General features: G+C 45.3%; 1 protein-coding gene across 6 annotated transcripts in view; it reads right to left on the reverse strand.

Moving 5' to 3' along the window:
* The window catches only part of LSAMP (limbic system associated membrane protein), an 879,557-nt gene that overhangs the window by 513,237 nt on the left and 342,732 nt on the right, over positions 1 to 23,588 (reverse strand). For all 6 annotated transcript variants that reach the window (XM_069202657.1, XM_069202656.1, XM_069202658.1 and 3 more), the window contains exon 2: positions 7,194 to 7,426. In XM_069202657.1, coding sequence (XP_069058758.1) covers positions 7,194 to 7,426 — 233 coding nt within the window. The remainder of the gene's footprint in view (positions 1 to 7,193; positions 7,427 to 23,588) is intronic.

The following is a 23,588-nucleotide window of genomic DNA, read 5'->3' on the forward strand; positions in this document are numbered from 1 at the left end:
GTACTTAACAGCTGGAATGAGACGATCCCTTTTGCCTCTAGAATTCATTAGATATACAGTACAGCCTGATTACTGACGCAGCCAGTGAGATGGTTGTCACTGCTAACAAGTAGAGGCCGGTAATTTTAGGAGGGGGGGGAGGCAAGCAGGATACACATGCACATTCACACTCATTCACAACACTTATTATCAAATATTCAAACATACATGCATGCACACACCAACCATTCATTTAAAAAAAAAAAAACACACACACACACACACACACTTATCTTCAGGTGTGCCTCACAGGTCCTAGGAGGGTTGGGACTGCTGCATTTCCTCAGTGGCTAACCTAAAGTCAGCCAATGACGGAAGGCAGCAGTCCCAACTCGTCAAAGAGTGGGATGGGGTCAGTGAGACTGCTAACCCCACCACACTCTGTGACGAGTTATCACTGATTGAGATTCAGCCCTGCTTAAAACTGAAGCACCCAGGTCCAAAGCAATTGGTGACGTTCCACCTTGTCATGAGGGGGAGGGCTTCGAGGCACCCTTTCTAGGCTGAAGAGGCCATACCCATACGGCTGTGACTTCTTCAGCCCAGCAAAGTTTAGCTCAGGCAGCTGGGAGCCTGCACAGATAGCACATTTCTAGCTCCTGGCTGCCTGACCTGAAAATGAAAAGTGTTTGTTAGGCTGCACTTTGCTCAGCCTGAAAGACACTCTTCTTGAGGGGCAAAAGGTGGCGGGCGTGGCCCCTAAGCCCCAAAGGACGGGCCACGGCTGCTGTTAACATTATTTAGTCACTGAAGACTACCTGTTTGGGTGATACATGCAATCAACTGCATGTTTTTGCACTTTCCTCTATGGGCATTTTTTATGCAACTCCACTGCCTTTTTATAGAACTTGTCTAAAATGAGCATAGGGAGCCAAAGAAATTTTCCTATTGAGCTATTATGAAGTGTTAAAATACATACAATGGAATACCTTTTATTTATACAATTTATCACTGTAAATTTCATATAGAATATGTGTGACATTCAGCATACTCTAACTAGAAAATATAAACACTCAGAGTATCTTCCTAGCACTAACGATTTGTGGTGCCCCTGGAATGTTTCTGTAGAATATTTCTTCTAGTGTGAATTGTCCTAGATCAGACTCTATAACACAACATTATCTTTGCATCACTCGTGACGTACATACATGTGTCAGAACATCTAATCAATGCTTTATTTGATTTAATTTGTGCGAGTGACTGTAGGTGGTGGGCACCAGCAATCCTTTTTAGGTCGAGTGGGCCAGCGCTTTGACCTGTTGTAAGTATTGTGGGCTTTTAATCACACCCACCTCACGGCCATCACTTTCACTTGTTCGTGGGCTTGCCTTTCAAAAATCCTTTGTTATCATTGGTAAATGCTTTACGTTTGTCCGTCCTTGGGGACGTTTTGTAACCACCTTGCAGACTGCCCCTGTTACATGGATAATTGCACGATTGCTGATATGTTTGACTGCAAGTGAACCTCTTTTTCCTTCTGTCTCTCCTTCGTGCTCATGGCGGCCGTGGCGCTTTGGGTCAACTAATGTTTTACTTTTCAGTTCATTTGGCAAGAAAAGTCCAGTTAGGAAATTACAAGGCTATTGGCTCTAACTCAAGCAAATGCGAGACCCACTGCATTGCAAATGCTTGCTAGAAACTAGTATTTTTTATCAACAGACTTTGTCTCAGAGCAAGAGAGAGAGAGATTGAAAGGGGAGAAGAATGAAGAAAAATGCAGGAAAACAGTGACAAGTGGAGAAAACAAGGAAGATAAAGAGAACCTGCAAGAGTGGTATGAAGAGAAGTGAGGGGATGGTGGTAAAAGGAAGGGGTCTGAGGCAGGGCTTAATTTGTAAATAAAAAGGGTGCCGGTGCCCAAAGCCCTCCTCTTAAACTCGCGGATGCTGCAATTAAATGTGCGAACACGGAATACTGAGGCAGCGTAATCTTGAATCCATCTCGGGCCTCTTCACTCCATATAAAGCCACTCCCTGCCCCTTCAGCTCACTCCTGCAGCTTTCTGCTTTCTCCCTTTGTGACGCTTTTTCGTTTTTCCCTTCCTCTGTCTTTTCCATGTGTGTCTTTTGCTCGCAGCAAATGCTTGAGGCAGAAAAATAAGCCCCGGCCCTCAAAAATAAATGCCAGTGCTCAGCACCGGAAACAACAAGCACAAATTAAGCACTGGTCTGAGGTGGAATGAAAACTGGCCCGTCTTGGCTCCTAAAATAATCATTTGCCCCTATGCGCAGTATTTTTATTTTTGACAAATTAAGCACTATCTACCCATTCTTCCGAAGCTGCTGAGTTACGCGTTGAAATCGTGTGTTTGCACTGTGTCCGCGTTTGCCCCATTTTACTCACATCAGTGCACCCACAAACTGTCCATTTGCTCAATCTATCCACCCGTTCGTCTTCGGAGAAATACGACAAAATTTAAGGCTTGATACCGGGTACAAAAAAAAACAAAAAAACCTGAGCTGCATTCACGACGAATCCTTGTGCATTCTTTACAATGACACAGTTTGTCACCTGCAATGCGCTGTGAAGAAGACCGAACCTCAACGAGGCGCTTCACCCAGTCCGGCTAGAGTTGTGCGCGGAAGACACCTCCAAAAAGCGCAGGCCTGCTTCGGTATTCCTAGGAGCACCCCACACCCTGGCCAGGCGGGAGCCGTGATATTACCCACACAATTATTTAGCAATCTTTCTCACTACAATTTCCCCAGTTCCCCTCAATTGATCCCGTCTGAAGCTCACCCTGGCCGGCCCACAAAGCACACTTCTGGCCCCGGCGCTTCGCCGAACTCCCCTCATGTTCATTATCCTGCATATTTGTGTTTGTTTAAAGGAAATTGAGCTAAAATGTGGAATATTAAATGCACGGCTATGTTGCCGCTATGTCGGCTGGCGGCGGGAAGGGGGCGCAGATGGGCGCTAATTGGTGGCGCTCTTGGCAGTTTCAGCCGAGGGGTCAAGGATTTCACGGGTGCACACAAAGTGAACTGACGGCCGCTCGCCCCCCTCTGCCCTCCAGGGAGGGGTGCTAACAGCATCCCTGCCAACCTTTTACAAGAGGAAAGTGGGAGATTTAAAAAAAAAAAAAACATAATAGAGAGAAACGTATTTCTCTCATTTACTTCTGTTGAAGTAGAGGCAATTTCAGGCGGGAGACTTTTGTGCTCAGAAATCGGGAGCTTCCCGGGAAGTACGAAATGCATCAAAAGGCAGGAAATGCCAGCTTTCCAACAAATAATTATTTTCGTGATTTTCTGGACATTGACTTAAAGGACTTTCTATATTTTTCAAGCTGAGTGCTGCAAATGTATTTTAGAAAAACGTTGAACTTTGGACTAGCAATAGAGAGGAGGGGGGGAGCAGGGTGGTGGAGTGGAGGGGCGGTGGAGAGGAGAACAGGAGGGGTCATGTGGAAGAGGCAGGGATTTGGCCCCTGCATTGGCCAGAGAGGTACATCATTCATTGATTCTTTGTAGGGAAGCAGTGTAGTTTATTAACATGGCATCATATCTACCTTTCCATGGGCAATGCAGCATCTTGGACACTGGACATACCGTTCTGTTGGACACTACCCCATTGGAAATGGTATCCATTTAGTCCGGGATCGACATGGTGATCCCAGACAGAAATTGTTCAGAAATATCCACAGTGCTTCCCGAAAAAACTCCTAACGAGTGGGTAAAATTAATTATGTTATTCATGACGACTGACTTTCTGCGTTGGATATCTGTCCTCAGACATAGCACAGCTATGGCGGACCTGTTAACATGACAATTGTCAGTCCACCACATCTCCATGGTATGGTAGACCTGGCCTACTTGACGTACATTCGGGCCACAAACCAGGACTCTCCAACTATCTCTGGCCTGGGCTTTTCTTTCAATCTGACTCCAGGTGCAGCCCATCTCTTTGCAGCCAGCCACGAGTCCTCAACTCCAGGGGCCAAATTTACAAGTGGCATGCGCCGCCGGTTCATCAATTTTTTGACGTACTGACGGCGCAGCTGCCGGCCCATATCTACAACTTTGCATGGCTTTACATAGCCTTGTAGATACAGAGTAAGGCAAGTGCAAGTCGTTACATTGCATTACTCTGCATCAAAGAGACTTTCAATGGGTGTTGCGGAGGGTGTACCAATGCAACACCCATGGATTTTGATGCATTTCCAAATTTACAATGATATGTAAACCTGACAAGGCGTCAAAAGCCTACTCCTCCCCAGGAGCTGTGTAAGGGAGGTGGAATGAGGAGAAATACCTTTATTCCTCCTCGTTTTTTCCTTTTTCTATGTGTGCTGCATTCTGCAGCACTCATAGAAAGAGGAAAATGCCTCTCATGATTGTGCAGGAAGGGACACCTTCCTGCACAACAACAATCCTCCCCGCAAGCAGGCATTCTTGCACCACAATGCATGGGTGCCTGCATTGGTGCATGGGTGCCTGCATTGGTGCATGGCAGCCCATTGTGCACCAGCACAGGGGAAAAGAACAGGAATGCACCATATCTTGGAGATACAATGCATTTCTGCCCTTTCCTTTTGACAAAGGGCAGTGCGTCAAGAAGGCATGCAGTGCTGCCCGTGTCAAAAGATTGTAAATATCTGGCTCCAGATGTTTCTTGGCCTTCCACTTTTCCTTTTCCCTTGAGAGTGCAAGACCTATCCAGCCCCAGCGTCTTTTCATGATTTCTTCATGAGCAGGGAGTTGGAAAAGTCCACCATGTCTCCATGGTATGGCAGACCTGGCCAGATAGACCATATTTCCTAAGAGACACTTTTGGCCATGTTCACAAGGGTTGTTTTAAGGAAAAAGTGACCCCTAAAGACAGCAGACAACTTTAAATTAGATCGATTGGGTGCAGCTAATACGGCCTAGGTACCTCTCGCATCTCATCATCCCTTCGGCGGCTGGTTCTCTACCTTAAAGTGAGGCTCTATGCCCACATTAAGGGTGGATTTGAAAGGTTTAGCTAGTTGAGCCTCCTGCCCCCTGCTTCTCCAGAATTTGCATATTCCCTTCTGTGCTATAATGCTGATAAAAAGAGAAAACATAAAAAGGCATGTCGCAGGCACTCAACAGGAGGGATGATTTAAGCTGCCAACGAGACCTACATTAATGAACCTGCACCAAAGCAGTCTCCTAGTTCTCTGGCAAGAAAGTCTGTTTCAACCTCCCCCCCATGAAAGATGTGAGAAGATGGGTAGCGCTGAGCAGTGCACATATGGACAGCCAGGAATAAATGAAAAGAGGTCCCGAGCACCAACTCCGGAATAATTAAATTGGCCGCACCACTTTAGTCTTCAAGCAAATGCAAAAAAAAAATCCTCTGCTGTTTTCCTGCTGGAAATAATCAGCTCTTTCTTTTTTTAATTTTAGGTAAGTTTCCAAAAAGAAAACAGCACTTGCTTGTCTTTGAAAAGTGCAGAGTGAAGTGCCCCATCAATACGGCCTGTAAGGCATTCATGGAGGATTCCAAAAGCCTTGGACTTTTAGATGGAAAATCTACAACTTGGGCAGAGTAAGGCTTGGTGGGTGAGGAGCTGAATGTATGTTTGTGTATATCTGTGTGCGTGTATGCAAGTGCATGTTTGTGAGTGTGTGTGCCTGTTTCTGTGTGTTCGTGCACAAATGAGTGTACCTGTGTAGTTTTTGTACCTGGAGGGCGCCTTTAGGACATTGGCGGTCCCTTAGTTGGTTAGGGATAGGTCTGGTCCTCAGGGCACGAGTCTCCCACAAGTCTCTAGACTCACCCTCAGATTTGCAGGGCCTATTCCAGAGATTTGAGGCCTGTAGTGTTTTTTTCTACATAAAGAGGGCTTTCTACAAGATGCCCTACTATGAACCAACCTATAAAAACCCTTGCAAGTCGCAGGAGGTGAAATCCAGGTACCAAGTATCAAACTGTGGTATGTGTAATGTGGAAAAACTGCAACAACATGCAGCACTGCACTAATGAAATGTTTACGTCTTAAATGTCAAAATGTGCCACGGGCAAAGTAGATGAGCTGCAACAGCATGTGTCACTGAACTATCACAAAAGTCAATGCTAAACCATGCCAAGAAAAATAATTACAAAATGTCTGAAATGCAGAAAAGGCCATAAGAGTTGGGGATAGAATCAAGGCAAGAGCTGGACACTGAGTTCTACAGATCATCATCAGATCATCAAATGGCATAAAAGAGCTTGGCATGTTTATTATTTATCATTTTTGTGCTATACAACACACCTAGATTTGTTTGGCTTTGTTTGCTTTGTGCTTCTCGGTCTAGGTGTCCTCACTAGCAGAGCCTGGTCACTCTGTCACTATACCCCTCTCTCTGGCTTCCTAGACTTTCATTCGTGGGCCACCTAACTTGTCCTCATCATTTAAATTGCATTTTTGGGAGATGGTTACAGTATGGCAACAAATGTGGCAGAAAAAAACCTGTGATATCTGAGTACAAACTACTTGACTCAGACCTCATTGAACATGGGTGTGATCCATAGCCTTGAGAGGTGTCCAAGTTCCAAGCCTGGAAGGTCCTTGGAAGATCTCCCTTTGCACACGAACAAAGTCAGGAGCACTATATTTGGCAAGCCTTTGTGCTTCTGTGAAGGAAGTGTGAATATTTGATTGGTGGATGAGAGCAGCAACTGGGTGGCATCTCTTTAAAACAACACCCCCCATCCACTCCAGACCTGCATCCACCCCCTACAATTCAAATACAAGTTGAAGGAGCATCTCTACAAGGGACATTTCCCCCCCCCACAATGCAATACTCACCTGTTACCTGCCACTTTCTGAACATTCTAAGTTGGACTCTTGGGCTTACCCCTGCTGCCCAATAGGCATCCACTCAGGAATGATAGAAGATAAGGGTGTTTCCTTCTCATACTTTTGCCTACACTGCATAGACCAGGTTGCCTTCTTTGAATTACAGGTTTTGCCCACAGGTCATCTGTTGGGGATTTACATGGCCTCACAGAATTTGGTAGTTTATTATTTGTAACTTTTATACAATGCATAGCACAGCACTAAATTTATAAGTTCATGTAAGTTGCTGTGTTAAGTATGGATGAGTTTACTGGTGATGTATACCAATGGATTGAAACAACCCTTGTGTGCAGGACTACAAAATGACATCTCTCGGTCCACAGTGGCGATCCGCTTGTCTTACCTTGCACGATCAGATGAACCTGTGATGTTCTGGGGTGCTGTTGCGTCTGTACAGAACAGGTGTAGGGACCCTCGTCCAGGGTGTCCACCTTCTGGATCCTCAGGCTGTACTCCAGAGGAGTTTGTCTCTCCAGCTCCACCCGGGGATCTTGGGACCACTTGTCCTGCCCAGCAAAGATGATGCCTGAGCGGTTCAGCCATGCTACCTTAGAGTTGGTGTCTTCCACGTAGCACCTGGAGAGAAGGAAAAGAGTTTGATTAGTGCCAGACAGCAAAGGTGGGTTCAGACTTTGAGCATTAAATAGCACGTGCTTCATCAATCTATACACACATAAAATCATAGCAGTATCCCACAGTCACATTTTCTCTTTTATTATCAGAATATCACTATCTTGAAGACAAAATCGGCCTGTTATCACTTCTTCTACTAGAAATAGAACTGTGGTGCCTCTACCCTCTTCCTACCGCAATCAAGGATGTGGTATGTGTAGTCCTCTAGAAAAAGGACTGCTGCAGTTGTGCCCTTCTCTCAACAGAGGCCAGGCTGTGATCTTTCAACTTTCTCACTCTTGAATAAAAGTTGAGTGGCCTCTGCTAAAAGCAGGGATGATGTCTCACCACCCATTTCCCTTTAGAAGATATAATGTGTCACCTGTGAATATCTTCAGCTAGAGCAACACTGAGATATCTGCACCCTCGCCCTACTCCTCTATTAAAAGAAGGGGCGTGGTACATCAACCTTTCTCTCAATACAGATGGAGTGTGGCACCTCGGCTCATCTCCTTACAGTTGTAGGGTTGTGCCCTTCAATCTTGTCCTACTGAAAGAAGGTCTGCGCCATTAGATCCAGAAAAAGGATTGCAGCCCTTTGTCATTCTTGCAGTTAGAAATAGGGTGTAGTACATCTATCTTCCTCCCACTGGAAGCAGAGGTGTGGCTCTATATCTTTTCCATCTAGAAGTAGGAATGGGAAATTTAATCTCTCTTCCACTGTAAGCAGGGACAAGGCCCTTCAACTACCATCTATTGAATGCTAAAAGGATGAAGGTGACCCTTAAACCTTCTCCACGTAGAAGCAGAGCTGTTGCCCTTAAACCTTTGCCCACTACAACTATAGCAACAGAGCTGAGGATTCCATCTACTCTTCCTACTAGGGGCAAGACTGTGGCCTCTCAACTTACTCCAATTTCCATTTTCTCTACTGGAGTAGGATGGTGGCCCTTCATTCTGTGGCCGTTCAATTTTCTAATCCTAGAAGCGAAGATGTAACCTTCAACCTTCTCCTGCTAAAATCACAGAAGTGGGACTGCCACCCTTTCATTAACTCCTACTAGAGGCAGGTTTGTGGCTCCTAAACGTCTCCCACTTGAAACAGGGTGGCAGCCATTCATGATTCTCCACTAAAACACAGTTGTGGTCTTCCACCCTTTGCCCACAAGAAATAGGGTATGGCACTTTAGTGTTCTCCATCAAGAAGCAGGGACATGGCCCTTTACCTTATGCTTCTAGACGTAGACCTGTCACTGTTCTAATATCTACTGGAAATCAGGTAGTGGCCCCTCATCCTTCCCTCACTAAAGCATTTCTTCGGCCCTTCAATCTTTTTCAATAAAAAAGAAAGGCTGTCACCCCTCAAGCTTCTTCTGGAAGAAAGAGGACGGTGGCGTTTCTGGCTAGCAGGGAAACAGCAGGGTCACAGCCCTGGAAAAACCTGTTCTATCGCCCTTCCATATCTGTCTGTTGCTAGAAAAAGGCCTGCAGACCTTTAAACTAGTCCCACAAGAAGCACGACTTGTGGTCTTTCAACTTTCTTTCATGAGAAGTACAGCTGTGGCCCTTGGACCTTCTCTCACTAGAAGGATGCCTGCAGCCCTTCAACCTTCACCTTCAAAAACGTAGGAGAAGGGCCGCCAACCTTCTTCGACTACCAGCAGGATTTTGGCCCTTCAGTTTCAGCTGTTTGAAGAAGAACAGTGCCCCCTTGACCTTCTCAAGCTAGAAGTAGGGTTTTGGCCTCTCACTCATATCCCGCTAGAACCAGGTCTCTGGTCCTTCAGCTTTCTACCTCTGGAAGCGGGCTTGGGCATTTCAGTATTATCTACTAGAAGTAAGGCTCTGGTCCTTCAACTTTATTCCTCTAGAAGCAGGGCTCTGGGCCTTCAAAGTTTTTCCTCTAAAAGCAAGGCTCTAGTCCTCCAACTTTCTTCCTCTAGAAGCAAGGCTTTGGTTCTTCAACTTTCTTCCTCTAGAAGCAAGGGTCCCGTCCTTCAACTATATTCCTCTAAAAGCAGGCCTCTTGGCCTTCAAACTTCTTCCTCTAGAAGTAAGACTCTGGTCCTTCAACTTTCTCCCTCTAGAACCAGGGCTCTGGCCTTCAACCTTTATCCTTTAGAAGCATGGTTCTGGCATTTCAACATCCCCTGCTACAAGCAGGGTCCGCTTCTCCAGATTTCTCCATCTGGAAGCAAGGGTCTGGCATTTCAATATTCTTTGCTAGAAGCAGAGCTCTGGTCCTTCAAGTCCCTCCCTCTGGAAGCAATGGACTAGCATTTCATCATTCTCCCCTACCAGCAGAGGTCTCTGGTCCTTCAAAGTTCTCCCTCTGGAAGCAGGATTTTGGCATTTCAACATTCACTGCGAGAAGCAGGGCTCCGCTCCTTTAGTTTTCTCCCTCTAGAAGCAGGGCAATGGCATTTCAACATTCTCCTGTAGAAGCAGGGCTCTAGTCCTTCAACTTTCTCCCTCTGGAAGCAGGACTCTGGCATTTCAACATTCACTGTGAGAAGCAGGGCTCCGCTCCTTTAGTTTTCTCCCTGAGAAGCAAGTCTCTGCATTTCAACACTATCCTCTAGAAGCGGGACTTTGGTCCTTCAGCTTTCTCCCTTCAGAATCAGGGAGCTAGGCGTTCAACCTCCTCCCTCTAGAAGTGATGCTCTGGTCCTTGAATCCTCTCTTGTGGTAAATAAGGGCCCTGCTGCCTTGATGCCTCTGCCTGTCTGCCAGTGAAAGCACAGCCACTTTGAAGCCTGAACTTACTGACACCTAAAGTAAATATTGCACAAACGCAGCAACTCTTCTCATTAAAAAAACAACAAAAACAATCTTTGAATCTTAGTATCCCAGGGAGAAGCTGGAACAGCCTCCTGCATCTACTTGTCTATCTTAGAAGGCAGTAATGAACAAAAAGGGGGATCAGGTGCTATGCTGATACAACAGACTTTTGAAGGAGAACATGAATCCAGGTGGGATATTGAGAAACATCTGACTCCCCCTCCCCGTTCTTTGGCATTAGGAGATCTCAACCCGAGTGAATCCACAAGTAAGGTCAAAGGCATGGCCATTTTTTTGCAAGTGAAAAGTCAATACCAGTTGCTTCAATGTTTTTATATGTTTGTGAAAAGCATCTCTATATTATGACTTTGTATCGAGCATCAGTGAATAGTGTCTACCATTGTGTGAAAAGATGTACATGCAGCACTGAGGACTATGTTGCAGGCTGCATACTACTATTAAAGGGTTGTGGAAGTGTTATGGGTTTTGGACCGGTGGGATGAGGGGACTAGGAAATATTACAGCACTTTAAAACATCCAACTATAGGGAAGCATAGGGAGTTAAAAAGTCTAAAATACTGTACATTTCCAGTTTCTCATAAAATGCTGAACACCATGAGTGACCTCGATCCAATTCAGAATCAATTTATGCAGACAGAAGAAAAAAGACAAAGAGATATAACTTTCCAAATGATTACACAACTGTTAGAAATTTGGTTTCTGGTTGGCAGAGGTATGCATCCTGTCTTAGTCAGGCAAACACATCCTAAAATGACCTGTGCTCACCCCCTGAAAACTTGGAGCACTCAGGCTTAAGAGGCAATATGTTAAGTATTTGGGCAACACTTCAAACAGTAAAACAGTCAAAACCCCACAGAAAAGATACCACACCTGCTTAACCGGTTCGCCGCCACTGACGTAATGGTTACGTCCGGTGGCACGGCGCTCAGGCGCCACGGACGTAACCATTACGTCCTGGGAATGGCCTCTCGGGGGAAGCTCTAGCGCTCCCCCCGAGGGCCTCCCTCCACCCCCGAGGGCATGGCTGGAAGGGGAATCGCTTCCCCTTCCACCAAGTGACGTCAGCACGCGATTGCGCGCTGACCTCATCAGAGGTCAGCTCGCGTCGTGCTGGAACCCATGCTTCCAGTGCGTCCGAGGAGAAACAGATTAGTTTCTCCTCGGTACGGGGCCAGGGGAGGCAGAGAGGCATGAAAAGGGAAGGAAAGGCTTTTTCTTCCTTTTTCATGTCTCTCTGAGCATTCCTGCAGCACGATCGCATGGGGACCATTTTGCAGAAATGCCTACTAGACACCAGGGATGTTTGTTTACAATAGGTAATAAAGAAGGGGAGCGGCCCCTTGGGCAAGGGTCGCTCCCCAAGGGGGGCAATTTATTATAAGGCCATCACAACTTCCCCCCCCCCCGGGCAGATCGGCCTATATTAATTAAGCTGATGCCATTATGTACTAGGGATGTTTGTTTTTTCTAATATATATTGATAAGGGGGAGCGACCCCTTAGGCAAGGGTTGCTCCCAGGGGGGCAATTTTTTTAGTAGGCCTTTTCTGCCCCCCCTGGCGGCAGATTGGCCTATATTAATTAGGCCGAACTGCCCCCATGGGGGGCAGAAGCCACTAGACACTAGGATTGTTTTTTGTTTTTTTACATTTATATGGATAAGGCGGGGTGACCCCTTAGGCAAGGGTCGCTCCAAAGGGGGCAATTTTTTTTATTAGGCCTTTTCGGGGCAGATCGGCCTATATTAATTAGGCTGATCTGCCCCCAGGGGGGTGCAGAAGCCACTAGACACCAGGGATTTTTTTAAATTGTATTTATATCGATAAGGGGAGTGACCCCTTAGGCAAGGGTCGCTCCCTGGGGGCAATGTTTTTATTAGGCCTTTTCTGCCCCCCGGGGGCAGATTGGCATATATTAATTATGCTGATCTGCCGACACCAGGGATTTTTTTTTTTAATTTATACTGATAAGGGGAGCGACCCCTTAGGCAAAGGTCGCTTCCCGGGGAGAGGGGGTCAAATTGTTTTTAGGCCATTTCTGCCCCACTTAGGCACCAGGGATTGGTGTGTGTGCGTGTGTGTTTTGTTTGGGGGGGGGGGCAACCCCTTGGGCAAGGGTCGCTCCCCATGGGGGCACATTACTGTTGGCCATATTTGTATGCCTATTTTTGGAAGGCCCATCTGCCCCCAAGAGGGGCAGAAAGCCCACCAGGGGCCAGGGAAGATTTTTTTTTCAAAATAAGAGGGTGGGGGTATGGCGATACCCCCTCCCCAAATAAATGGGGCCAAAGTTGTTCTGTCCACCAGTGGAAAGATGGGGCAATTACCGCTGATCCACAGAAAGTCTACTAGATGCCAGGGAATTAAAAAAAAAAGTGTGGTGGTGGCTACCAACCAGTATGGGCATGGTTATGCCCCCACCCCAACTGAAGGGGGTAACAGTTTTTCAACTCTCCCCCCGCACACTAAAACATCTTATCCCACAACAAGCAAGAGGACATTTGATTATTTTGGGTTTTGGTTTTACATTTGGGCCTTGAGAGCTTGGCTAACTCTCAAAATCGTCCCACTTGGAATGGTGAGGGCTGCACTTTGTGGACTTTGGGACGCTGCCATATAGAAAAATCCACAAGACCTAGACACATCTGAAAACTAAACATCTGGGTGAGTCCAGTGTGGTGTGCTTCACATGCAGCCTGCATCATTTTCTTACCGACAATGCCCTGCAAACCTCCAACTTTGCTGAAAATCACATATTTTTTCCCATTTTTGTGATGGAACCTTCCGGAATCTGCAGGAATCCACAAAATTCCTACCACCCAGCAATACCGATATAAATTCTGCCCCACTTGTCAGCCTAAAATATTTGTTTTTTTTTCAAACTGCCCTTTTGGACCCGCTTTGATTCCCCCTCAATTTCAACATGTCACAGGCACTTGGCCCATCTACACAAGTGAGGCATAATTTTTACCAGAAGACTGAGAGGAACGTTAGGTGGTAGGAAATTTGTCCCGGTGCGGTGATCCCACACAGAAATGTGGGAAAAATTAGATTTTTTAGCTAAATTTGAGGTTTGCTGAGGATTCTGGGTAAGAAAACACTGGGGGATCCACACAAGTCACACCTCCCTGGACTCCCTCGGGAGTCTAGTTTTCAGAAATGTCTGGGTTTGGTAGGTTTCCCTGTATGGCTGCTGAGCCCAGGACCAAAAACGCAGGTGCCCCCGCAAACACAGGTAGTTATGTAATTTAATTTTGATATGCCCAGATAGAGTTTTGGGGCATTTCCTTTCGCGGTCACTAGGCCTACCCACACAAGTGAGGTACCATTTTTATCGGGAGACTTGGGGGAATGCTGGGTGGAAGGAAATGTGTGGCTCCTCTCAGATTCCAGAACTTTCTGTTACGGAAATGTGAGGGAAAAGTGTTTTGTTGGCCAAATTTTGAGGTTTGCAAAGGATTCTAGGTAACAGAACCTGGTGAGAACCCCACAAGTCACCCCATCCTGGATTCCACTAGGTGTCTAGTTTTCAAAAATGCACAGGTTTGGTAGGTTTCCCTAGGTGCCGGCTGAGCTAGAGAACAAAATCCACAGCTTGGCACTTTACAGAAAACAGCTCTGTTTTCTTTGGGAAAATGTGATGTGTCCATGTTGTGTTTTGGGGCATTTCCTGTGGCGAGCACTAAGCATACCCACACAAGTGAGGTACCATTTTTATCGGGAGACTTGGGGAAATGCTGGGTGGAAGGACATTTGTGGCTCCTCTCAGATTCCAGAACTTTCTGTCACCAAAATGTGAGAAAAGGGTTTTTTTGGGACACATTTTGAGGTTTGCAAAGGATTCTGGGTAACAGAACCTAGTGAGAGCCCCACAAGTCACCCCATCCTGGATTCCCCTAGGTGTCTGGTTTTTATAAATGCACAGGTTTGGTAGATTTCCCTAGGTGCCGGCTGAGCTAGATGCCAAAATCTACAACTAAGCACTTTGCAAAAAACATGTCAGATTTCAATGTAAAAATGTGATGTGTCCATGTTGCGTTTCCTGTCACGAGCATCAGGCCTACCCACGCAAGTGAGGCACCATTTTTATCCGGAGACTTGGGGGCACACAGAATAGCAAAACAAGTGTTATTACCCCTTGTCTTTTTCTACATTTTCTCCTTCCAAATGTAAGACAGTGTGTAAAAAAGAGGTCTATTTGAGAAAAGCCCTGTAATTCACATGCTAGTATGGGCACCCCGGAATTGAGAGAAATGCAAATACCCACTGCTTATCATCACCTTATCTTGTGCCCATTTTGGAAATACAAAGGTTTTCTTGATACCTATTTTTCACTCTTTATATTTCAGCAAATGAATTGTTGTATACCTGGTATAGAATGAAAACACATTGCAAGGCGCAGCTCATTTATTGGGTCTGGGTACCTAGGGTTCTTGATGAACCTACAAGCCCTATATATCCCTACAACCAGAAGAGTCCAGCAGATGTAACGGTATATTGCTTTTAAAAATATGACATAGCAAGAAAAAGTTACATAGTAAAACGTGGAGAAAAATTGCTGTTTATTTCACCTAAATTTCAATCTTTTTTTTATTTCAGCTGTTATTTTCTGTAGGAAAACCTTGTAGGATGTACGCAAATTACCCCTTGCGGAATTCAAAATTTTGTCTACTTTTCAGAAATGTTTAGCTTTATGGGATCCACCATTGGTTTCACACCCATTTCTGTCACTAACTGTAAGGAGGCTGAAAGCACAAAAAATAGTAAATATGGGGTATATCCCAGTAAAATGCCAAAATTGTGTTGAAAAATGTGACTTTCTGATTCAAGTCAGCCTGTTCCTGAAAGCTGAGAAGATGGTCATTTTAGCACCGCAAATCCTTTGTTGATGCCATTTTCAGGGGAAAAAACACAAGCCTTCTTCTGCAGCCTTCTTCTTTTTTTGGAAAAAATGAACTTTTCGCTGTATTTTGGCTAATTTCTTGGTCTCCTTCAGGGGAACCCTCAAAGTCTGGGTACCTCTAGAATCCCTAGAATGTTGTCAAAAAGGATGCACATTTGGGATGGGTAGCTTATGTGGACAAAAAGTTATGAGGGCCTAAGCGCAAACTACCCCAAATAGCCAAAAAAAGGCTTGGCACCTGAGGGGGAAGAGGCCTGGCAGCAAAGGGGTAAAAAAATAGAGCTTAATTTAATAAACAAAACAAGACCAAAATGACAAACATCGAATACTTAGAACTTGAGATATGAATTTAAAAAATGAAACTGAAATGTAGTGCTTAAAAGCATAAAGGGCCAACAGGGGCTACCTGGTCACGCTAGATCGGGTCAACTGAAAAGTCAAGTCGACCGCAATGGAGTATGGGTCGGATACAGAGACCATCCTTGGCTGCTGAAAAGTACCTTGGATGAGTCAACGTCGCGGGAAGTGTGAGGAGCTGAGGAAGCTATGCGTCGTCATCAATCCTTTGGGTGTATGCAATGCGTCGGCGATGAGCGTGCAGAATTCGAGATGCGTATGCAATGGAGGCAATGCGTTGAGTAGTCGGTGATGCAATGTTCCCAATCCTCACAGCAGAGGTGATGCATTGGTGTCAAGTGAGATGTGCTGGTTCTGAGCTGCGCACTCGTGTTGGTACGTTGGTTTTGGACTCAAACATCACTTTATACCAACCTCCAAATGCCCAGGACTGGATTGGCACCTCTTGGCAGGGTAAGACTCACAGTTGGGGGAGTTCAGGTGCTGTAGGTGATGAGTTGGAAGTCTTTTGTGTCCCTGAGACTTCCTAAGACAGTAGTCAACTCATCAAGCCCTTGGAGTCACTCTGGCTCTGGAGTCACTCTAGTTCTGGGTTCTAGTGACGTGAGTCCAGTCCTTCTCACCCAAGCAAGGAGGGCAGCAGGTCAGCACTGCAAGAAAACAGTTCTTCCAGAACAGCAATCCAGCAGAGTAGCAGTCCTTTCTGCAGAGTGTCCATAGGCCCAGAACTGTACTGAATTGATGGTGTCTCAGATCCAGTATTTATACGTTGTTGCCCTGGTTATAGAAGGTAAGAGAAGCTTCTAGAGAGTGCCTTTGAAGTGCAAGGAATTCTCTTCCTTTCCTCTCCTGGCTCCAAGGTGGCTGGAGGGACAATACAGGATGATTAAGCTCTTTGTATGTGGACAGGACACAGCCTATTCAGGTGTAAGTGAGAGGCTGTGGCCAGCTCTTCCCTCCCATCCTGTCCAGGATGGCCCATAAGGATGTGGATTGCTCATCAGCCACACCTAAGATCTCTTTGTTTGTGGCTTTCTAGAGAGAATGCATAAAGTCCAGCTGTCACCCCACCCCAAATGAGTATTGGAGACAGACTGCAGACACACAGGGCTAAAGTAAGAAAATGCCAACTTTCTAAAAGTGGCATTTTCAACATTACACTTTAAAATATGACTTTGCCATGAGTTGCGACTTTAAATTTTATTTTCAAAGGCACCAAACGTGAGGGTCCCATCTCTTCCCAATTGGAAATTACACTTATAAAATGTAATAAGGTAATCCCAATGTTATCCTATGGGAGAGATAGGCCTTGCAGTAGTGAAAAATGATTTAAGGGTTTTTCTTTACTAAGACAAGTAAAACTTAAAGTACATGTCCTGCTTTTTTAATAGACTGCACCCTGCCCTTGGGCTCTCTAGGACCTATCTTAGGGGTGACTTACATGTATTGAAAAGGAAGGTTTGGGCCTGGCAAGAGGGTTATCTTGCCAGGTTGACATGGCAGTTTAAAACAGCACACACGGCTCTGCAATGACTGGCCTCACACATGTTTAAGGGGCTACTTAAGTGTGTGGCTCAATCAGTGCTGCAGGCCCACGAATATCATTTAATTTACAAGCCAGGGACACATGTAGTGCACTTTACTAGGGACTTAAGTAGTTATAAGTAAACTAAATATGCCAATTGTGAATAAGTCAATGTTGCCATGTTTTAAGCAGAGCGCACATGCACTTTAGCACTAGTTAGCAGTGGTAAATGGCCCAGAGTCCTAAAGCCAACAAACACAAACTCTTCAATAAGGGAAGGAGGAAGGCACAAAGTTTGGGGATGACCTTGCAGAAAAGGCCAGGTTCAACAACAACTTTCTCGAGTGGCAAAAGACAAGATTTGAACATGTGTCCTTGTTCCACACCCAGCAACTTTAAACATTACTGCAAATCATCTGTCTCTCCTACTGCAGTTAAATCTACATCTTATGTTCCATTGCTCAAGCACCTTCTTCAACACAAGTTAAGCTTCCTATAAGAAACAAAGGCGGGAATGGCAAGTATGCTTCCTAGGTGGAAAGGGGAATACATTTGTTGGTTGGGTGTGGGTGAGGGTACTTCTCCACCCGCATGCCTGGTCTTGGATGTTCCATCATGGGTCAACAGCAACATAATTTCCAGTGCGCCATGTGCATCGGGTTTCGGAGGGGTAGTGAGCTTGTAGGCTGCAGTCGGTGATAAACAGGGCCACTGGAATTATGCGGTAGGGTTGAGTTAGTTATGCAAAAAGAAAAAGAAAATTATGCAGCATAATGCAGCACATTGTTTTGCTAATATTACTTCATTTTTGTCCTTTTTCCTCTTGTTAACACTGCCTGGGCATTGGTTTGACCTCATTAGTACCGGTTTAACACCCAAATATAGCAATAAGCAATAAAAAGGTGTCCAGGCATCCTTTGCAAGAGGGCTACCACTGCACAATAACGCGTTGCTCCGTTTTTAGTAACTTTTGAACTTTTTGAGCTAGAAACTAAATGTGTTTTTTTTCTTCAAATCTGCAGATTATGCAACAGATGGTGGATTAGGTGGCAAATGTAGAAAATCTATAATTATGCAAAAAATGCCATGACCCCACAATCACAGAATTTCAATGGCCCTAGTTTTAAGGAGAGCCACTTGAAGAGCGTGATTATTCCTACACAGTGTTTTCTCTGCAATTATTAATTTTCTCACAAAATCTATCACCTGCTGCAGAATTTGCAATTAATAAAAAAAAAATCTAGGTTAAACGGACCAAAATCTATTACATTTGCTTCGCACTGGGCTCAAGGCTGGGACTTTACCAATATGAGGTAGTCTCTTTCACTTGGCGATTGCTGTAATCAGACATAATTTAAAGAGGTGAGATTTTGCCTTGATCGTGTAACATCTCCATTTAATAGTGTGATGAAAGGGTGTCTTGTGTGTGTTACCAGAAAACAACATTTTAAATTCCTAACTCTAAGTCAGAAAAGGTAGCTAGAGGCCTTCTTTTTCTGCTATTGATTATTTCACTGATGTTGACATGGCAGACACTGTTCACAAAGCAGCAGTTATTTCAACAGGACATACAGACCTTGGACGAATCAGAAATGTATTTATTACCTCTTAAAGGTCCAAGTCTTCAATCAAAATATATTTTCTAGTGAGACATATACATAACAAATACAAAATGTACCAAATTGAACTCTGGAGACCTGTTTTTTACGTGGAAAGAGATAACACTTAGGGACAGTGCAGCGCCACTTTCCCTGGGCCCCTTAGCACACCCTACCGCCACCATATGTGCGCCGTTTTTAAAATACAGTGCACCATAGCGCAGGGTTGGGGGCAGTAGCGTCATTCAATGTGACGCTATTGCTGTACTCTGCAGGAGTAGAGCCAAAATGCTGGCGCTACTCCTGCAGAGTACATAGGGCCCCATTCTAAATAATGGACGCACCCTTTTAACGCCTGCTCTGAGCAGGCATTAAAAGTGCTGTAAAAAACGGCTCAAGGAAATCTCTTAGATTTCCTTGTGCCATTTTTTCGCCCCCTCTCCCCAGCGGGGGAATGCCCCATTCGCATACATTATGCCTGGCGCAGGCATAATGTAGCGCAAAGGGTTACAGAGTGTCTGTGAAAACGGTGTGGGGATTTCAGCCTCATTGGGCCACATTAACGTCAAAAATAATGACGCTAACGTGACGCAAGGAGGCGCTAGGGCACTATAAATATGCCCCTTAGTTTGCACATATTTTGCCACATAATTTGCTTAACCACACTACTTTATTTAGTCCTTCACTGCTGTACGACTCCTGCCTAATGCCTCTCTGCTGCCCTTGATTGTGACCACTATTCCAAGAAGCTTTCCCCACTCTCCCTTCCTTGGTCTTTCTGGGTTATATCCAGGGCCATTGGAATTATGCGATTCTGCTGCAACATCTTTTTTCACGTAATTATAAATTTGATCCATTTACTGCGTTATCTATCAGCTACTGGAGAATCTGCAGATTTTAACAAAAATATTTGTTTCTAGCTCAAATGGATCAAAAGTTACCAATAACTTGGCAATGTGGGCTCACGTGCAGTAAAAGGCCCATTGCAGCGGTTAAATAAACAACTTTTGTTTACTTTTTTTCTGTATTTGGTAGTTAAACTGGTACTAATGAGGTAAAATATTTGCCCAGATAGTACTATTTGTAAAAATCACAAAATAATGAGGTAATAGTATGAAGAATGTGCTGCATTATGCAGTATAATTTGCTTTCTCTTGCTGTGTAAGTTAGTGAACCCTACTGCGTAATTTGGTGCTCCCTTGCCTCATAATTCCAGTGGCCCTGATTATATCCAGCTAACTACAAATGAGTAGAGCTCGGTGCAATAAGTGATCTCAGAAAGTCTCTATTCCAGGGAATCCTGCATAGGAACGTTTTCATTCCAGGTCACATAGATCCAACTACAAATTCCAGTAGTTGGTTGATTGGGGAGTATATTCATTGGCCTGCATTGGGAGCCCCTTGGCTTCCTGTGGTACAGATACATGCCGAGCTGTGAGTACCACGGTTTCATTTGAAAGGGCATTGGAAGGGTTGTTGATATGCCCCAAGAGAATGGGTCATCACCAAGGGAGCATGTATGTGCCGAGATACACGCCAGTGCACTGGACGCGTACCCTAAATATGATTGTACTCGACCTGTGTGACTGAAACAATCTGTGAGCGAGAGTCCACAGGAAGCGGGCCGACTGGGCACAAGAGATGAGCATCATTGGAAAGATAATAGTTTCTATAAATTGAGTCTTTGACCTCATATTCTCTGGTGGTATGAACTAGGTTAACTACTTCTACAGCTCTGCTGACTTGTGACTTTGTACCCTTTTGATTAAAAGTTAGCCATCATTGCACAAATTATTCCTCTCTAAGCAGCACTTAATTTGTGCAAGAACAAATGCCAGGGACAAAAGTTTTGCTCAGAAAGCCTTGGCCAACGCTGTCCAGTGTCCGGGGTGCTGAATATTAAGGCTGCCTATTCTTGAATCCACTGCATGCCTGTTTCATCCACCAGACTCTCCCTTTCTCTTTATCTCACTCTCGCAGGTTGTTTTTCATCTCTGCTTTCTTTAAATGTCACTGTTTTTCCATCTTTCTCTCTCTCTCTTTCTTTCTCCCTTTTGTGTTTTTTCTCTCTCTTGCTCTGGGTCAAGGTCTGATGAGTAAAATAAGTTCTGGTCCCCAAAAATGAGTGCCGGTGGACCCCACCTGAAACCACCCGCTCAAATTAAGCTTCCCCATATTATTCCAATTCTGTTACCTCACTGTCAGCCTCAAGCCCGCTGTCCCCTTTCGTGCATTTTCTATTCCTTTGAGTGCACAGTTTTTTTCAGTCACAAATTGTTCGCCTTGTTCACAGGTCGTAAAAGGTGGCTACCCTCTGCCATAAAAATCACCAATACCGGAAGTGGCATGGAACCCAAACCACCATAGTTTACAGGACATTGGCTGTCCAAAAATGGCATTTCGTGTCCGGGCCCAGGGAAGTGGGTGCCTGGTTATTGCTGGATGCAGGTGTAACTGGCAGAAGCTGTGTTATAACTAAGAGCACTCCTCCTAGTTTGACGCAGTGCTTGATGGGAATCGCTGCTGATTGGCTGAGGCATGTATTGTCTGCCTGCCATGTTCTAACTGGAGACCATTAATCTATTTGTGCGTCAGTTTTGTCAGTGCCGAAATCAATATTTTATACAATGTGCGCTTGGGTTTTACTGTCGTTCTGCCTTCGAGCGCACGTGCCTCTAGTTTATCTATATATAGGAATGCCCTGACGTGGGTATTAGAGAAGCTGCCACTGGTGTGTGGCACGTGCCAGTGGCTGGCACTGGTATGCGAGTTCAGGCGTCATCCCTCCGGGAGTACATGAATATGGGTAACTGATTTGTACTGTGTCTGGGTGGAGAAACGGGATGGGAACAGGTTAGTTCGGTTTACTGTTTCTGTTGACCTACAGGAGGGCAGGATTGTCACTGTATATGTACGGAACCCTCGGTACAACTTGTTTATTGTATATTGTGTACATGTTGGTGTCAATGGAATGTAAAACGTGAGCACTCAGGCCATCGTTGTGATACAGTACTTTTTGTAACCTTGTTTGAGCAGGGTTAGCAACAGCATCCTCTCCTTATCGGACCATGAATGGTGAGTGATGGTCACACCTTGGAGGAACAGGCTGGAAAATCCGGTATTAAATCAAATGCTCAGATACCCTCCACCCCTAGATTACGGCGAGGTCGAGGGTGAAATCTACCAGCTGAGCGTCCTAAGGTACCCCACTACAAAGTTCTGACCTTCGTGGTGAGCTAGCTGGATCCCTGATGTTCTAACGAGTGGAATATTGTGACATGGTGTACACAGTGTTTCCCTAGCCTCCAAAAGAGAAACTGTACGGACTCCAGAAGAACCAGGGCAGGGCTGGTCTAAATGTATAAAAATATGTTCCCATACCTGAAGTCTCCGAGTAGGGTCAGGAGTAAATTACCATACACTTTTCACCTTACACAAAGCGTTCTGAAATAAGAGAATTTACTATTTTCAAAAACCAGCCCCTCACTATGCAGCATCCTATGTTTCACACCCTGGTTGAGAACCTCGTGGCATTTAGGAAGGCAACGAAGGCATTACCGCTACCTCATCAAACTGACCTTCCAAGGTGCAAGCTTAACACGCCACTGAAATAGTTAATTCATTATACGGACAAGAGACCTACCTGTGAAGGCGCACTTAAAAAAAGGATCTTTAAGGAAGGAAGAAATAAACTAAAAGCAGCCAAAACTATGTGCTTGATTTAGAGGTTGGTTGACGGGTTACTCCCCATACACGACAAGCATCCCATCTGCCGTATTACAGGTGCTACATGCACCATCCTGTTTGTGTTGAGTATTTTATCCATCAAACTCTAAATCAGGTCCTACATACTTCAGCAGCAGGTGTGGCAACATCGCACTGGATTATTGCACCTGCTGTAGAGAGGGAACTGTAAACTGAAGGGCAGGGAGTTTCATTCTAGTAGGGCTTCGTTCCGCCTATAAATGTAACATTAAGTCAGGGCCACTGGAATTATGCGACGGTGCAGACGCGGCGGTTTTCTCTTAATTATAGTTATGCTGCATTTGCCATATAATCCATCATCTGTCATCATCTGCAGATTTCAATAAAAAATGTTGTTTCTAGCTCAAACGGAGTGTTGCTGCACAGTGGAAGCCCTTTGTAAAGGTCCACCGAACACTTTTCTGTTGATTATTGCTATATTTGGGTGTTGAACTGATATTAATGACGTGCAAGCACTGCCCAGACAGTGTTACCAAGTTAAAAAATTACGTAATAATGCGGTAAAACTATTTCAGAATGTGCTGCATTGTGCTGCATGAGTTGCCTCTCCTTACCACATAATATCCTCAACCTTGCCGCACAATTTGGCCCTCTCGTGCTGTATAATTCCAGTGGCCTTGCATTGAGTGGAGTTTTTGGGACTGGTGCCTAGAGGCAGCCGTTTACTGTGTGAGCGTTACAGATGGTCAAGCATTATATGGGAGCAGGCATAACACAGGGAAACTGCTGATAAGGACTTTAATAAAGGAATTAGATGACACTTGTGATAAGGAAAGCAATAACCTCTTTTATAGACGCAATTACCCAGGCGCTCGCAGCATAATGACAAGATGGCGGCCGCTGGACGAGCAAGGGATGCGCGTCTCAGCCTTTTCAAGGGCCCGAGCAGATATCGTCCTGTAATACACGTCCGAACATTGGTTGGGTGTTTATCAAATAACCAGATGCTTGTCTCCCGGGTGCCCGAGCCAAGGATGGAGACAGGGGGCTTTGTGGAGAGCGCGTCCGAGGGCGGAAGCGAAAGGACAGCCGCAGATCTGGGCTCCCACACATTACGCGTAGCCGAGCACCTCGTCGCCTCTAAATCCTCGACAAATACTTCGGATGGAAGAGCTGCCGGGCCGCCCGCCTCAGCCTCGCGCCACGAAGGTGATGTGAAAGCGCCTGTTTGCTCTTGG

This window comes from Pleurodeles waltl, chromosome 8 (assembly GCF_031143425.1).
Source record: "Pleurodeles waltl isolate 20211129_DDA chromosome 8, aPleWal1.hap1.20221129, whole genome shotgun sequence".
Classification (NCBI taxonomy): Eukaryota; Metazoa; Chordata; class Amphibia; order Caudata; family Salamandridae; genus Pleurodeles; species Pleurodeles waltl.